The sequence below is a fragment of the Eschrichtius robustus genome, chromosome X (genome assembly GCF_028021215.1).
Source record: "Eschrichtius robustus isolate mEscRob2 chromosome X, mEscRob2.pri, whole genome shotgun sequence".
Classification (NCBI taxonomy): domain Eukaryota; kingdom Metazoa; phylum Chordata; class Mammalia; order Artiodactyla; family Eschrichtiidae; genus Eschrichtius; species Eschrichtius robustus.
This window is the reverse complement of record NC_090845.1, coordinates 45,690,582-45,708,925: the sequence shown is the minus strand read 5'-3', so window position 1 is coordinate 45,708,925 and position 18,344 is coordinate 45,690,582. Positions and strand designations below refer to the sequence as shown.

Below are 18,344 nucleotides of genomic sequence, written 5' to 3'. Positions count from 1 at the left end.
GGATCCCTCCCCTATGGCCTTATCCTTCCATCCTCTACTGGACCATTCTCACCAGCACACAAACATGCCTTAATATCACTCTACCAAAAAATAATCCCCCCTTGACCTTGTGCCAGCCTCCCAGCTAAACTTCCATTTCCTTCTTCTTTACCATCAAAGCTCCTCAAAATACATTTCTATAACATCAACAAAACCAAAAGACAACCTACTGAATGGGAGAAAATATTTGCAAATGATATGACTGATAAGGAATTAATATCCAAAATATATAAACAGCTCATACAACTCAACATCAAAAAAAGAAATAACCCAATTAAAAAATGAGCAGAAGATCTAAATAGACATTTCTCCAAAGAAGACCTACAGATTTGTAACAGGCACATGAAAAGATGCTCAACATCACTAATTATTAGAGAAATGCAAATCAAAACAATGAGCTATTAACTCACACCTATCAGAATGACTATCATCAAAAAGACCACAAATAACAAATGTTGGCAAGGATGTGGAGAAAAAGGAACCCTCTTTCAGTGTTGGTGAGAATGTAAATTGGTGCAGCCATTACGGAAAACAGTATGGAAGTTCCTCAAAAAACTAAAAACAGACCTACCATATGATCCAGCAATCCTACTCTTGGGTATTTAACAGAGAAAAATGAAAACACTAATTAGAAAAGACACATGCACCCCAATGTTTATAGTAGTATTATTTACAATAGCTAAGATACAGAAGCAAACTAAGTGTCCATCAACAGATGAATGGATAAAGAAGATGTGGTATATAATTACAATGGAATATTACTCAGCCATAAAAAAGAACGAAATAATGTCATTTGCAGCAACATGGATGGACTTGGGAGGGTATTCTTCTTAGTGAAATAAGTCAGACAGAGAAAGACAAATGCTGTATGATATCACTTATAGTTGGAATCTAAAAAATACAACAAACTAGTGAATATAAGAAAACAGAAACAGACTCACAGACACAGAGAACTAATGGTTACCAGTGGGAGAGGGAAGTGGGAAGGGGCAAGATAGGGGTAGGAGATTAAAAGGTGCCGATTACTATGGATAAGATAAATAAGCTACAAGGATATATTGTACAGCACAGGGAATATAGCCAATATTTTATAATAACTATGAACAGAGTTCAACCTTTAAAAATCGTCAATCACTATGTTGTACACCTCAAGCTTACATTGTACATCAACTGTACCTCAATAAAAAATACATTTCTATGATGACTATCTCCACTTGCTCACCTCCCATTCTCACTTAATCCTCTTCAGTCAGGCTTTTCTCTCTATAGAAACTCCCACTAAAATGGCTCTTATCAAGGTCTCTGGTGATATGTCTTGCCAAACTAACCATAAATTTCCTTACACCTTTATTGCATGACCTCTCGCCAGCATTTCAAATTGTTGACCATTTATTATTCCCTTAAACACTTTATTTCCTTTAGATTTTGATACCTCACCTAGTTTCTTCCTACCTCTCTGGCAGTCCTTTTTCTCAATCCTTTTCTTTGTAGGTTCTACCTTTTGTAGAGTGCTCCAAGGCCCTGCCCGTGGCTCTATTCTCTCTATGTAATCTCTCCCTAGGTGAGTTCCTGTGGACTCATGGCTTCAAATGCTATCTATAACCTTAATGAATTTCAAAGTTACTAAATTCATTATATCCAAATGCCTACTGACAACAGGACAACAAGACAATAGGCAATAAGTAACACATTTTAAAGAGCAGATGATACGTCTCCTCACCTTGCTAGCCTAGCCAGTCTACATAAAGACGAGTAGAAGTTTGAAAAGTCCTTAAACAGGGATTTGTTGAAATAAAATACCTAAATTGTGAGTTGTCAACTTAGTGAGGGCTGATGTGAAATGAATCCTCTCTACACTAAGTTGGAGGGAGGGTAAACTACCCTCCCTATTTGAAACCAAATGAATTGGGATCCAAGAGATACACTGAAAGACATTTGAAATATATTTAAAAGGGAAGGCTGGCATCCCACCAGCTGTATGCTCACTGCGTTGTAGAAAATCAGAAACCCATTCTAGTGCTGCAACCAGAATGAAATGTGATGACCAAGTTTTTACAGCTTGAAGTATATCCCCTGGAAACAGGAACCTGCTTTTTGCCTAGAGAAGTTTCAGAGAGAAAGGCTTGTAGAGCTGCCAGTGACAGCTGGGAGAAAAGAAACCACAGCCTAGGAACATGCTCTACCACCACTATGTGGGTATGGCAAGAATGAACTAGTTTCCTATAGGCCAAGTGGAGGCTGAGGAAGGCAGCAAGACTTGAGCCATTGCCCAAGGGTTCCTTGCCTTCTCAGGGTAAGGGGACCATAGCACTAAAATCTTGTGAGGTGTAGGTGCAGGATAGGAACATGAAGTTAGGCAGAGTATACCACTCACATTCAACAACTGAATACACATTCTTTTCAAGCACGTATGGAAATTTTTACAAAAATTGACCATATGCTGGGTCATAAAACACATCTCAACAAATTCCAAAGAACTGAAATACAGTGTATATCCTCCCACACATAATTGCACTGAAAGGAGTATGTATTGAATATGTTGTTGAATACAGTTTTATATATTTCCATTAGCTAAAATTTGTTAATTATGACGTACAAATCTTACATATCCTTACTGATATCTCCTTGTGGTTTTGCCAATTTTTCCATCACATTTTGAAGCCATGCTATTAGGGTCATATTTAAAACTGTTAAATCTTCCTGATAAATTCAATTTTTCTATATGAGGTGTCCCTTATTTCTAGAAATGCCTATTTATCTCAAAGCCTATTTTTAGTTATTCTGTGTAGAATATCATTTGCCCATCCTCTTATTTTCAACTTTTCTGAATTCTTATGTTTTAGCTGTATCTCTTCTAAACAGTTATATCAGTTATTTGTGCTGCATAACAAAAAGTTAGAAAGTGCTCAATGTTTAAAGTTAAGAAATACACTTAGAAGTAATCCAAAGTCCAAAGAAATCAGAATGAAAATTAGAACATACTTTGAGTTGAGTAACAAAAATACTACATATCAAAACTTGTGAGATGAAGCTAAAGCCCTATTTAGAGAGAATATTATAATTTTAAAGTATATCTTTAAAAGGCTGAAAATTAATGAGCCAAACATCTTAAGGAGTTAGAAAAAGAACAGCAGATTAAATAGAGAAAGAAGAAAAGAAATAATAAAGGTGAGAAATGAAACAGAATAGGGTCAGCATAGCCAAAAATTGGTTTTATTTTGAAAAGACTAGAAAAAAAATCAGTAAACCTCTGGGGAGGCTGATTTAAAATGCAAGAGAGAAGGCACAATTTATCAGTACTAAGAATGAAAATGGCAGTATCGTTACAGATTCTGCAGACATTAAGAGGATAATGAGAGGATATTATGGACAACTTCGTGTAATGAAAATTTAGATAACAAAGCCAAAATCCTATAAAAATAAAACTTACCCAAACTGACTGAAGAACAGAAAATAAGATATCGATTCATTAATTAAAAACTGTCCTAAAAAGAGAACTCCAGGCCCAGATGGCCTCACTGACAAATTCTATCAAACATTTAAGAAATATTTCCAATGTTAGATGAATTCTACCAGGAAATAGAAAAAGAAGCTATCTACATCAACTCACTTTATAAAGCTAGAATAACCCTTGATATCAAAACTCAATATGGAGGGACTTCCCTGGTAGTCCAGTGGTTAAGACTCTGTGCTCCCAATGCAGGGGGCCCAGGTTTGATCCCTGGTCAGGGAACTAAATACTGCATGCCACAACTAAAGATCCCACGTGCCACAACTAAGACCCGATGCAGCCAAATAAATTAATTAATTAATTAAAAAAAGCAATATGGAGAGTACATTAAAAAATTATGGGCCAATCTAACTCATAAACAAAGATGCAAAAATCCTAAACAAAACATTAGGAAACGGAATCCAACGATACAGAAAAAGGACAATATATCATGACTCAAATTGGTTTTTTTTCTAGGAATGCCACATTAACAGATTAATGGAGAAACATCATAAGATCGCCTCAAGAGATGAGGAATGAGTGTTGATAAAATTCAACAAATATTCATGGTAAGTACTCTTAGCAAACTAGGAATAAAAAGGAACTTCCTTAATCTAATAGAAGATATCTAATAAAAACCTGTAGTGTACATCATAGTGAAATGTTGAAAGTTTTCCCTTTGAGGTCAGGAATATGACAAAGATGTCTACTATCATCGCTTCTATTCAACACTGTACTGAAAGGGTCCAGCCAGTGTCATAAGGTAAGGCAACAAAAGGTAAAAAAGATTTAAAAGGAAGAAACAAAACTGTCATTATTTGCATACAGTATGATTGGGTATGTGGAAAATCCAAAAGACTGTAGACATAAACTGTTAGTATAAGTTTAGCAAAGTTGCCAGACACAAAATCATTATACAAAAATAAATAGCACTTCTACAGACCAGCTCTAAACATAACATGAAGAGTCTTTTGAGATACCACTTACAATAGTATCAAGTTCCTAGGAATAGACTGAACCAAAGATGTGCATGATTTCTTCCGAGAAAACTGTAAAACTTTATTGAGAGAATTTAATAAGCCAAATTATCAATATAACAACAGCATTTATGGCTTCAGCTTGTCTTCTTTTTAACTTATGACTGTCCAGCACCTAAAACATAAACATAACAGTTGTACATTACTTAGCAGAACTTTACTTAAGACAATAAAAAAGGTACACAAAGGACACTACAGTTTTGGTTTTATAACATGAAACTAAAACCAGAACCCTAACAACTGCACAGGCTTCTATGCTACATGTACATTTTCAGGCATATGAGCACTAATTTTTTAAATGCATCGTTCTTTTTGGTGGTATGAAGAAACATAGATTTCTCAAGCCCAGAACAAATTAAATCCTATGAGCCTATTTAAAGATAATTTAAGTAGAGAGCAAAAACTGCCAGTGATTTCAGTTAAAATAAAATCAACCTAACAAAAACTCCAAGAAGCAAAACAAGCAAGCAAACCCAGTGTTATTCAAATGCATCAACTTTAAGTATCCTTCTAATTACATATATTAGTTCAAATAATTATGTCATACTTGGAACTGTTCAAAGAGAAGACAAAGAACAGCATTCCATTTGGCTTGTCTCTTTTGTGCAAAAGTACTTCAATGATCCAGCTCAACCTTTACATGGCCTATATATAGAAAGGTGGCATTTGTTCCATTCACACCTGTTGTCCTGGAGTAAGCAGTAGTGGCACTCCCTTTAACTCTCAAGAGTATCCCAGTTTGGATGATAAAAATTACATGGTCACACTAGTTTTAAGCCACGACCATCATATATAACATTAAAATGTGAGGAAAAACACTACCATTTCTCAGCCTGGCTCACAATTTCAAAAACAACAAACCAACCTGGAAAAGCCAAAACATACAGATCCATATTATTTTTTGGCATCTAAAAGATAGTGATTTTTGAGAAACAGTTCTGGCAAATTAAAAAACAAAACATCAATACTATTGTATTGTTTAGATATCCAATTAGCACTGGGGTACGTTAATTTATGTACTTTAAAAAGTATTTGATCATTTGCCTTGGGTTTTAAAGGACTTCTACTCCGAAGTAATAATACTTTCATGTTTTATAATTCAACAACATGGACCTGACAATTCATTTCTTCCTGATACTGTCTTTGAATCAAGCATTTGGTGTCTGAACTACCTTTCAAATAATGTGTGTGTGCGATTTGCTATTAAAGTATAAAAATATTGTAGAAAACAACTACTCCATGACTTGCATTCTTAATAGATAACATACCTGCTTCTGGAATTTTAGCAGGCACTAGATTAGGTGGAATCTTCCCCTTCACATCAGGGTCATCTCCGTGCTCACCCCCAGTCTCTTCCAGACCCATTTCCTGGCTTGCACCTTCCAATTCAGGTTGATATAAATAGAGAGTTAGTAATATAAGTGGTAAACCATAAATTAATGTTATTAAATAAAGCACTGCAGGTTAGTATTATAATAAATGTGATGCATAAGAACGCAATGAGCACTAAAGAGTTTTTTGCTAGAAAATGAAGTTGTGTTTCTCATATATTACCTCCTCTATGAAGCATGTTTTTTTCTAAAACTGTTTAAAACAAACTTAGTTGTCACGTTTGTAACCTACATACATGTCTATTATTGCACTTATTTCATCAGATCAGCTGTTTACCTGAATTTCTCTGACAAGAGAAACTCAAGATAGAAATTGTGAACTCAAGACAGAAATCATTCTCATTTGTATTTACATCCTTAGCACCTAGTACACTACCTGCCACCAAGCAGGCCTCAATAAATGAGTGAAAAAAAAGTTTTTAAAAATAGCAAGATGAGACAAACCCAAACTGAAGAACATTTTACAAAACACCTGGTTTGGACTCCAAAAGATGTCAATCTTTTGGACAAAGAAAGACAAGGAAATATTGAGGTACACTTCCAGGTGAAAGGAATCCAAAGAGAGATGACAACTAAATGCAACGGGTAGTCTTGGATTGGATCCTGGATCAGGAAAAAATAATGCTATAAAAAACATTACTAGACCAACTGACTATATATTAGATAATAATGTTTTCTCAATGTTAAATTTCCTGAATTTGATCACTGTACTGGGTTATGTAAGAGAATACCCTTGTTTTTAGGAGACACTTACTGAATTACTTAGAGAGTAAAGAGTTGTATTTGAAATTTACTCTGAAATGGTTTGGCAATAATAATATGTATGTTAATACCTAAAGCAAGGACACTATATGGCAAAATATTAGCAATTGCTGAATCAAGGTAAAGAGGATACAGAAGTACACTGTGCTTTCTTATAACTTTTCTGTACTTTTAAAAACTTTTCTAAGTAAAAAGTTAAAAAGAATATGTGACAACTAAATTACGGCTCAGGAAGACAAAAATATTGAAGACTTTAACAGCAACTAGGAAAGGATTTCATTTTTTATTTCTCTGCATTATGAAAAAATTTTTAAATTACAATCTAAGAGCTAACCAGAATATATCTAGGTTTGCTCAAACTTTTGATGCAATGACTTAACCCTGAAAACAACATTCCAAAAAGATCAAGTTTAACTGGAAAACAAGTGTATAATTTTGTCTACATTTAATGTTGCTTCCTTTGATTTGCTAATTTAGAGCCTTGGCAAGGACTGTATTTTCCAAGAATGCCAAATAATTTAAAACATAGGTGGGTAAAATGCTGAAAGAGGGAAAACTTATCACAGAGAGGGACTGCAGTCAGCTGCAAACTATACCTTTCCCTTACCAAACAGGTTTCCAGCCAATTTTCAGGGAACCCTTCATACCTGTTACTAGTATAACATCATAAATGAAATACAAATTGTCTCTCCATCCCCCTTCACCTTGAGCCACAGAAGTTCCTCCTTCTTTCTCTTGTCCAGGTTCGATATCCACATTCTCAGTTGGTGGTTCCTTTTGCTGAGATTTTTTGCCACCTAGTTTTGGGGCCTTGGGAGAGGGTAGGTGCAAATAAGAAGTATTGTTATTAATACTATAACAAGAGAAGGCACAAATATACATACTACATGGACGTAACTAATCACCAATCTGAAGAGGCTTTTCCTATATCTTTATCCGTAAGTACTCTTAATAAAGTTACTCTTCCTATATAGAAAATAATCTAAGAAAGGAGTTATCTGCAAGGACCAATAATTCTGGAAACCATTTTCATCTTTTCTGGGCTGTGTGTTATTTGTTAATTAATAAGCACAACAGGGAAGTCACAGAGACGATTTCCAGGTTCATATCAATATACACATCCAGGTAATGCCAGAATGTAAGTCTACTTGCTCAATGTCTCAGTCATGAGATTCATTTTTCAACCATTCTCAGCAAGATAGCCCTTTATACAACAGATCTAAATTGGTTCAACAATTTTTTTGATTTTCTTTTATTAATTTCTGCCAAGGGAAGTAAGATATTAAAGCACTCACAACCACAGGTTCAACCGTATTGGAAGACTCTTGACCATCTCCCCTTCCTCTAGATCTTGATCTTACTCGTCCACTCATATTTCACACTGAAAGCAGAAAATGGTGAACTGGAGAATGTAATTTAAAAAGACTATACTGGACTATTACCATGCTGACTGCAAATTCTTTTTTACATCTGGTGAGATTTCCAAAGTAAGTCTTGAATTAATAATAACTGCCTGCTTGCCAATAACATCAAATAAGGCTGTCAGCAAACCCCTTTGTTTCTCTCACAGCCAATTTGGCAGAGAAAGGACCTTCAAGTACTTGATTGAAAAAAAAAAAAACAAAGGTACGACTTAAGAGATTCAGTTTCACTCCCGAACTCTCCAATATGGAGAAATTTTGTAATATACAGCCACATCCAGCTTCCCACTGCTGACTCTGGATTCTGTGCTCTGTCTGCAGTTCCAGGGCCTCCAGGACCCAGATACCGCAAATAACGCCGCCATGACTCGTTCTACCTTCATCTGACCCCCCTGACCTCCACCGCCCACCGCCCTCCCTTTCCTGCCACCAGGACGAGAGCTATGGTGGCCGTGACGCCTGTGGCGAGAAGGACGACGACCTCGAGGACCTTCCTCCTCAGAGGCCATAGATCGCACCGCCTGACCCTCCCGAAGCCCGCTGGCTCCCCCTCACACGCACGCACACTTAAACTCCAGGCAGGACAGATCTGTGGACCTACCTGCTGAGTTTCACCAGGCAGAAAGAACCGAGCTGTTAAGACGCAACCTTCACAGCTACGCACGCAAACTCCGTCGCACACGCCGCACAAGGGCCGACGGGAAGGCGCGCAGCCCTGGGCATGCGCACTGCGTCTCGCGTGTGCCGCATGGGCTGGTTTCCCCGCTCCCCCTCCCCAACCACGGACCAAGGAGTCCCGGATGTGTGGTCTGTCTGCAGTTCTGGTGCCTCCAAGGCTCAGATACCTCAAGTAATGGCCCCAAGCCTGGCTCTACTTTCAACTGCCCCCCTCCCCTCTGTGGCCCACTGTTCTCCCTTGCTCCGCCCCACCGCAAAGGGCCATAGCCACGATGCCTGTAGAGAGAAAGACGACGACCTCAAGGACCTTCCTCCCGGGAGGCCAAGTATCGCGCTGCACCCACCCACCCCAATCCCGCTGGCTCACACTCATTAACATCTATTCACACTTACACCAGCTGTGACACAGCTGAGAGCCTGGTGGAGAATCAGAAAGGGAATGAAAATGCTACCTACCTTTCGTTGCCACTTAAACGCGACTTCTGCGGAGTCGTCTCCACCTGCCAAGCCCAAGCCTCGGAGGTAAGCAGGGTAACTCCCACACGCAGACGCAGTAATGTGTGTGTCACGTGGGCTGTGGTTGCAGCCCTCTCTGACCAGGTAGAGGCTCCGCCCTGCCTGGAAGAGAGTGTTGCTTCCCAGTCCCAAAAGAGACTTTGTCTTTCCTTTCTCCACGCCAAAAATCTTTCATTTCTTCTGTGTCTAGAATGTTCCCAGCCCTGATTGAACTCTCCAAATTCTTCTCTCAGTGAGGCTGCTGCAGTGGCTCTCATGAGAGTCTTTAGTCTCCCCAGAGATGAGTGAAAGCTTTTAGGGTCTGAAAGAGTACAAAGGCATTTTTAAGCACGAGAGGGATCCAGAAAATGTAAAGAAAAGGATTAATAAATCCAAATACATAAGCCTTAAAACATCCTGTGACCCAACATTTCTACTTCTAGAACTTTATGTTAAGGTAACTATATTGGATGTGAACAAAGATTTAGATACATGGGACTTCCAAAGCAGCTTAATTTATAAAAGCATGGTCACGGACTGGCTATAGAAGTAAACCGAGGCACATTTGAAATATGGCTGCCCATCAAAACGAATGCTGAATGTTTGCTGTCATAGTGGTGCTGCTCACATTGTTACTAACTAGAAACAGCCGGTTATGGAGCACTGCGTATGTGCAGCATGATCCCAGAGGAAGTGGGAGGCTTTGGAGAAGTTCACCAGCACTACCACACCACCAACCCTCCTCTCAGATAGTAAATATGCCTTGTTTTCCTGAAGTCAGGAGCTTCCAGGGCTCCAAAGACATCTGGTTTTCCAAGGGTAACCCAGCAGATAAAATGCAGCCCTCGGGGTTGTAGGTCTTCTGCACCTGGTGCATCTCAAAGGGTTTCGACATCACCTAGGTGGTGTGGTCCTCTGCTGTCAGGGAAGGGGTGGGGGGAGGGGAGGGGAGGGGGAGGACAGCAGCCCACTGCTCCTGCTTTGGGCGAACAAAGGTAGGTGGGTACCTGCAGGACAGGAAGGAGTTTGCCCAGCCTTTCCCTACCCCTCCCCCGCCCCCAACAAAAAAACTCTTTTCTGTACTTGCATGTCCAGGACAGTTCCCAGGCCCTGCAGGTTACCTTTAGAGAAGCACATATTCTTTGAGAGTTAGAAAGATCCCTGTGGCAAAAATAGAATCGCCACATCCCTCCCTTCCTCCCTCCCTCCTCCCCATCCTCTCATACAGACAAGCTATAGAGTTAGAGCCAAGTAAAAATATATAATTCTTCCTTGATCTCACCAATCAGGGATAACCAGTTTTAATATCTAATCAGGAGCTACTTCTACAACTCAGATTCTTATGTGGATGAAATAAAGATTTATTGAGAAGGACTGAGTTCACATTGTCTTTAATCAGCATAAACTGTGGGTGCTAACCTCAGTCTGTTTCTCCTCATACAAAGCACTTTCATTGGCTCTTAGTCATTTCTTCTAACCTCCTTGAAAGGCTATCTGCAGCCCAGCTCCCTGACCTTGGGGCTTTGTCTATATGCAGCAGCTGTGTTCTCTGAGTAGGATCAAGTTTCTCCAGGACACTGCGAAGAAGTTAGAGGGAAGATGGGGTCCTTTCAGTCTGAACTGAAGAAGAAACCCTGACTTGCCCAGTGCCGCAAGCCTTCCTGGGTAACCTCATCCTCAGGTAGTATTAGTGCAGAGCACGCTCTCTCACCAAGGACAATTGGGTACTCCCAAGCCCTTGTTTGTATCATTGTGATGATTGTAGATATCATTTCATTTTATGACACAAGTGATACCTGCTCCTTACAAATAATTCAGTCATGAAGAATTGGCCAGTGTCACTGTCTTTGTCATTATTTAAATCCCAGTATAAGTTCACCCAACTCTGGGTAGAATTAACGCTTGGCAATAATGGTGTTGCTAGGTCCCCTGAGGGGGGCCAGAAGGCATCCCCTCCTGTCCCGCCACGCTCCCCTTCCTCACGTTAGCAGAAAAAAAAAAGGATGTACCTTTTGTACATCCATTTGCCACAGAGATGATTATCGAGTGGGAACTGGCAGCTGTGCCCAGTGTGAAGTGGAGCAGGTGTCAAGGTCAAAGGCCCAGGTGGTGCATGGGCCGAAGGTGAGCTCTGTGCAGACTGTTCAGAAACCCAATGGGAGAAATATGGGAAATGCTACCTGGGCCAGCTGTGAACGGGACGCACAGACACAAGGCTATGATAAAGCTGTGGTGAGGTGGCAGCTGTGGCTGTGCGGTGGGTGGGATGATGACCCGGCCCATTTCCAATACCTGGAGGAAGGAAAGATTCAGGGTTACATGCTGACCACAGGTGTGTGCTCCAGAGGGAGACGATGGTGGTCGGGAGTACTCTGGCCTTCTGGCCTCGGGTACCAGCCCTGTGGATCTGGGGATGGGCCAGACCTGGGAGAGTTACTACCCGCAACCATCACCCTCACCTGAAGTTGGGAGAAATCCCAACAGCCAGCCTTGTAGAGAGAGAGCAGTAGAGGGTGCATGAGGGGTGTCTTTGTTGAGCCCCAACAGCTTGTGCAACCCGTCCCCACCCCATTAGATGGTGGGGAGGAAGCAGGTTTAGAGGTTCGTGAGAAACTCCTAATACTCTCAGTGTCTCTCAGTTAGTAATGCACTAAGCACCCTTTCCCAGCAATCTGCCTCTTGGAACTCATCCTAAAGGTATATTCATCCAAGTAGACTGCAGTAAATACACAACAGTTGCAAAAGTGAAAACTCAAAAGTGCCTGTGTGTTCAGCAATGTACTTGCTCATATGAATTACAGTAAAACTAGACCATGGAAGTTTTGCAGCCCATGAAGAATTAGATAAATTAACATGTATTGATATAGAATGATATCTGTTAATTAAAGTAGTACAAAAAAGGCTGTAGAACACTCTAGTGTGATTCTATGGTTTTAAGCAGACACGTGACTATGTGTATGTATTTATGTTCATTTGTTCATGGTCTTTTTAATATCGTAAGTAAAATTGGAATGAACATCTTACACTTGTGCTGTGGCATGCTTTTCTCATACTTTCTTAGGATGTATTCCTGGAAATTGAATTGCTAGGTGAAAGGAAAGTGGGCGTTTAAACGTTTTTAATGTGTATTGCTAGATGACTCAAAGAAGTGAGAAACCATTTTACACTCCAGCTTGCGTACAAGAAGTCCTGTTTTCTTCCAACCTTGCAATTGTTGGGTATAACATTAGTTCTTTTTCTGCTATTCTGATGGACACTAGTATCTGAATTTGCATTATTATAAATAATAAGCTTTAACATTATTATTCAAGTAATTCATGCTCATAGTAAAAATAAAAAGTAAAATTGGAAAGAGAATTAAGAATCAATCTTATGGCCCCACACGCGCCGGCCGCGGCCGCCCCCGGGGAGTTCGCGGAGCGCGCGGAGCGCAGGTCCCGCGGCGGCGGCGGCGGCGGCGGCGGCGGCGCGGGCGGCCGCGGGCGCCGCCGCCTCCTCCCCCATGGCTGTTTACCCGGCTGCATTGTGGGAGTTTGACCTCCACTGCCGCCAACCGCCGCCTCAGCTTGCACCGCCGCCGCCGCCGCGCACGCCATGGAAGCCCTGACTGACTACGAAGTCATACGGAAGCGTCTCCTAATTGATGGAGATGGCGCTGGAGATGATCGGAGAATTAATCTACTAGTGAGACGTTTCATTAAATGGTGCAACTCTGGATCCCAGGAAAAGGGATACAGCCAGTACCAACGTATGCTGAGCACACTGTACCAGTGTGAATTTTCAATGGGCAAAACTTCGCGGATGTATGATATGAATCTCAGAGAAGTGGAAAATTATGAAAAAATTTACAAAGAAATAGAATGTAGCATTGCTGGAGCACATGAAAAAATTGCTGAGTGCAAAGAGCAAATTCTTCAAGCAAAACAAATACGAAAAAATCGCGAAGAATATGATGCATTGGCAAAAGTGATCCAGAGTCATCCAGACAGGCATGAGACAGTAAAGGAACTAGAGGCTCTGGGAAAAGAACTAGAGCATCTTTCACGTATTAAAGAAAGTGTTGAAGATAAGCTAGAATTGAGAAGGAAACAGTTTCATGTTCTTCATAGTATCATCCATGAACTTCAGCAAACACTGGAAAATGATGAAAAGCTCTCAGAGGTAGAAGAAGCTCAAGAAACAAGCATGGAAACTGATCCTAAACCATAGACCAACTAATCACTCACCATTCCCAAGAATATTGAAGTAGCAACATGATCTTAGTGTGTTCAGAATTTGTTGTGCTCTTGAGACATTTAAAGTTTTGGCGGTGAACTACGTTGCTTTTAAATTTTAATGCACAGTTCATTCATATTTCTTCCCACAAAGGGAGATGACTTCATTATATATTTGTTTTTATTGAAATGCCTTTTTTATACTTAAAAGATAGGAAGCAACATCCAAAAATGTTTAATAAAATATTTTCAAGCGAGATATGTTAGTGCTCATTGGTATTCTAGGTAGTTTTTAACTGGTAACATTGATTTGCTCACAAAATAAGTGGAAGATAGTGAGAAGGTGGCATTTCTAGGATGTACCTGAGAAAATTAGTCAATTTCTGGAAATCGTTACCACTTTTGAAAATGAAGTCCATGAATAGGCTCTCAGGAGGGCTGTGAACTTATGAAATTATGTACAAAATGTTTGTGGTGTATGCTTATTGTGGGAGAGGTTCCATGATATTAAGAATCACTGATATCAGAGGTAATTACAAGATGCAAAGTAAATCAATATGCATTAAAAAAAAATAGAATCAATCTTATAACTCGAGCATCCATTAAAAACCTCTCTGCCATTTTAGTGCATATAGTTACATATATATGTCTCACACATTCATTCTAGATTATCATCCATGCTGCAGCAAACATCCTCATGGATCATTCCCTACCCACTTCCTGAATTATTTCTTTAGGAAAAATAATCATACATAAACGAAAAGAGGCTTGAGAGTATTTCCAACTTGTCCAACATCACACCCTTGGCAAGGTATTCCAGGCATTAAACCTGTGTCTTTTTGCTCCCATTGCCTTTGCTTGTTTCTTTACATCACTGACTGCTGGTTCCCTTGAATTCCTTAACTCAAGGAAAAGCTTAGCAACCCCATGACCACCATCCATGAGAGGTGATGTGGTGTAAGTACCCACGTGTGCGAGATGTAGCAGTCCCTGAAGGAACATAATGAGCTAAGTCATGGAACCTGGCAGGCCCTGACATGCTTGGCAACTGCAGAGGTCACTGAGGCTGGAGACTCAGGCTGCAGGTGAAAGGAGGATCTTTTCTTTGGTGTTCCTGACCAACAGCAGACCACAATGAGTGCACAAGTAGATTGTGAATATAAATATTCTGTGAGGTAATTTTTCTAAGTCACTGCCTGGTAAACATGAAGGAAGTTTACATGATTGCAAAGGAACGTTCATGTAAATCTCATTGATAAAGTATATGATTTTAAACTTTGACTCCAACAATCTGCAAACTCCTTCAGATACTACACATGGACATTTAGTTGTTGCATACACACTCACATGTATTCAGATAGCTATTACTTAGTGGTGGCATATCTGGGCAATTCACCTGAAGTGGTGGAGGGGAAGGAAGGTTCTTGACAGCTCCATCACCCGAAGGAGTTGCCCCTTTTCCTCCCTCCTCCTTATCCAGAAGCCTCCAAGTTTGCCTTTCTATGCCAACTGATCCCAAAATTTTAATTGTGCTTTCAGTCTTTATTGATGGTGTTCAGGCTTCTCACCTGGCCTAGAAAGCTCATCTGCCTTTGGACTTCTCTCTCAGGTGAGTTTACTCTTAGGCACATATCCCCCAGTAGTCAGGCAATTAATCGGTAAGGGTACCGTGGTCATGCTGGCCTTTGCTGGCTCTTATGCCCCTGCCTGTATGCCTTTGCCAAAAATCAGTTGTCCGTATATTTGTGGGTTTATTTCTGGACCCTCTGTTCCATTGATCTATTTGTCTGTCTTTATGCCAATACTACACTATTGTGATATAGTCTTATAATAATTCTTGAAATCTTGTTTTGTCTAATCTAGGTCCTTTGCATATCCATATAAATTTTAGAATCAGCTTGTCAATTTCTACAAAAAAAGAAAAGAAGAAAGAACTGCTGGGATTTTGATTAAGAGTACATTAAATTTATAGATCAATTTGGGAAGAATTGCCACGTTAACAATTTGGAATCTTCAGACCGATGAACAAGATATAATCTCTCCATTAACTTAGGTCTTAATTTTTTTTTATTAATTAATTAATTTATTTTTGGCTGCACTGGGTCTTCATTTCTGCGTGCGGGCTTTTCTCTAGTTGCGGCGAGCAGGGGCTACTCTTTGTTACCGTGCGTGGGCTTCTCATTGCAGTGGCTTCTCTTGTTGTGGAGCACGGGCTCTAATGCACGTGGGCTTCAGTAGTTGTGGCATGTGGGCTCAGTAGTTGTGGCTCGCGGGCTCTAGAGCACAGGCTCAGTAGTTGTGGCGCACAGGCTTAGTTGCTCCGCGGCATGTGGGATCTTCCTGGACCAGGGCTCAAACCCATGTACCCTGCATTGGCAGGCAGATTCTTAACCACTGCACCACCAGGGAAGTCCGACTTAGGTCTTAATTTCTCTCAGCAATATATTGTAGTTTTCAGTATACAGATCTTTCACTTCTTTTGTCAGATTTACTCCTATGTATTTCATGTTTTATGCTCTTATAAATTGGTTTTTATTTCAATTTTGATTATTGTTAGTATATAGAAATACAACTGATTTCTTTACATTGAGCTTGTTTCCTGTAACTTCGCTAGACTCACTTGTTGGTTTTAGTAGCTTTTAATTAGATTTAATCACACTTTCTATGAAAATGATCATGTCATCTGTGGATAGACAGTTTTACTTCTTTATTTCCAATCTGGATGCATTTTATCTCTTTATCTTGCCTGATTACACTATCTAGAACCTCGACTACAGTGTTGAATACAAGTGGTAAAAGTGGACATCCCTGTCTTGTTCCTGATCTTAGGGCAAAACATTCTGCAGTGAGACAATCATATGGGTATTTTCTTTTTTAGTTTGTTAATATGGTGAATTTCATTGGTTTCTTTTCAAATATTAAACCAGCCCTGCATTACTGAGATAAATTCCATTCAGTCATGATGGAACATATTGTTAGAGTCAGTTTGTTAAAATCTTGTTTAGAATTTTTGTATCTATATTTATGAGGGATATTGATCTGTAGTTTCCTTTTCTACTAAGGTCTTTAGCTGGTTTTGGAATCCAGGAAATTCTGGCCTCATAGAATGAGTTGAGTAGGAAAGTATTCTTTCCTCTTCAATATTTTGGAATCATTTGTGTAGAATTGGTATTATTTATTCCTTAAATGTTTGGTAGACTTCTCCAGTGATGCCGTCTGAGTTTGGAGTTTTCTTTATGCAAACATATTTTCACTAAATTTTAATTTCTTTACTAGATAAAGAGTTATTCCGGTTTTGTATTCTTAAGTAAGCCTTGGTAGTTTGTATCTTTCAGATTGTCTGTTGTATCCTTGCTGATATTCTGCCTATATGTTCTATCCATTATTGAGAAAGGGATATTGAAATCTCAGACTATAATTGTGGATTTGTCTATTTCTCCTTGCAGTTCTATAAGTTTTAGCTTCATGTATGTTTTAGCTATTATTAGGTACATAAACATTTAAGATTGTTAGAATGTCATGAACATAAATGTAAAAGTCCTCAACAAAATATTAGCAAATTGAATCTAGCAATATATAAGAAGAATAATACACCACAACTAAAAGAGGTTTATTCCAGGAATACAAGGCTAATTCAATATTCAAAAATCAGTCAATGTAATCCTCTATATTAATAGTCTGTAAAGAAAACCACATGGTCATGTCAATTGATGCAGTAGAAGCATTTGACAAAATACATCCATTCATGATGAAAATTCTCAGCAGACTAGAACCAGAAGGAAACTCCTTGAATTTAGTAAAGGGTATCTACAAAAGAATCTACAACTAGCATCGTATTTTATGTTGAAAGACTGAATGCTTTCCTCCAAAGATCAGGAATGAGGCTCACATGAGAATGTGAAGCTCTCAGGGGATTCCAAGGGACTCAGCCATGTGGGGTTCCCACCCTCTTGTAGGCTTTTCCTCTAGGAATACCAGTAGGTTCACAAGAGAATCCAGAAAAGTTCCCCTGTGGTGCTGGCAAGGGGAGGAGAACAGCCTCTGTCAAAATCCCCCCAGACCCATTTCCCCTATCTCTCTTACAGAACATAAAAGCTTAATCTGCAGGCACTGGTAGAATTCTACTGCAACTAGGGGAAGGCAATGGAAACCATCAAGGAAACTTGGCCTATCATCTTCCCTATCATCCCTAAGTAACAAAAGCTTCCATCTTCAGGAGCCAGGGCATCAAAGCTGTAGCCAGAGTGCATGGGTGGATACCCATGCAGCTGGGAGAAGCAAACAGGGGAAGAAAAGCTCTACCCATGGAGGAAGGAAAGGAACATTCTAAAGGCCACTCCACCAAGACACACACAGTGCTTGCCTAAGAATGAGGCTTAATCAAAACACCAGAGAAGACATTTTCCTCCCACCCCTACTTCCATCAGAGCCTTTAACATATTAGCTACAATTATTTTGTCTGATAATTTCATCATCTGTGTTATATCTGAGTTTGGTTCTGATGATTGGTTCTTTAGACTGTGCGTTTCTTGCCTTTTTGTACGCATAATAATTCCATGTGGAAAGTGTGACAGGTTATATAGGACAGTAGATACTAAAGTAAATATTTTGTATGTTTGGAGAAGAGTGCAGTTATTTTTCCTAGGATTTTAGTATGTGTACTTCTCCTAGGATTTAGTATTAATCTAGTAAGGATTGTACTAAGTTTGAAGTTTGTTCTTGCTCTGTTTATTCTCTCTGTTCAGTGAGAGATGTCTGAAATCAATGGGATTCTGTTTCCAAAAGTTTAAGGCTGAGGTACTCAGGGGTCTGTGTTC

General features: G+C 39.6%; 1 protein-coding gene and 1 pseudogene across 1 annotated transcript; one reads left to right on the top strand and one right to left on the bottom strand.

Moving 5' to 3' along the window:
* Positions 1-4,636: 4,636 nt before the first annotated feature.
* Positions 4,637-9,338, bottom strand: PAGE4 (PAGE family member 4). The gene is made up of 5 exons (XM_068532403.1): positions 9,275-9,338; positions 8,015-8,100; positions 7,424-7,529; positions 5,835-5,945; positions 4,637-4,681 (listed from the first exon to the last, which is right to left on the bottom strand). The coding sequence occupies exons 2-5, from the start codon at positions 8,090-8,092 to the stop codon at positions 4,665-4,667; spliced, it is 312 nt and encodes a 103-aa protein (XP_068388504.1). The 5' UTR covers positions 8,093-8,100; positions 9,275-9,338; the 3' UTR covers positions 4,637-4,664.
* Positions 9,339-12,907: 3,569 nt separating this feature from the next.
* LOC137757216 (THO complex subunit 7 homolog pseudogene) lies at positions 12,908-13,615 on the top strand (annotated as a pseudogene).
* Positions 13,616-18,344: the final 4,729 nt, after the last annotated feature.

Excerpts from the sequence above, each read along its gene's own strand:
- PAGE4 (XM_068532403.1), bottom strand. The coding sequence starts at position 8,092 with ATGAGTGGACGAGTAAGATCAAGATCTAGAGGAAGGGGAGATGGTCAA. Across the intron at positions 7,530-8,014 it reads ATACGGTTGAACCTGTGGTT|GCCCCAAAACTAGGTGGCAA; the intron begins GTGAGTGCTTTA and ends CCCTCTCCCAAG. Across the intron at positions 5,946-7,423 it reads AGGAACTTCTGTGGCTCAAG|GTGCAAGCCAGGAAATGGGT; the intron begins GTGAAGGGGGAT and ends CTGAATTGGAAG.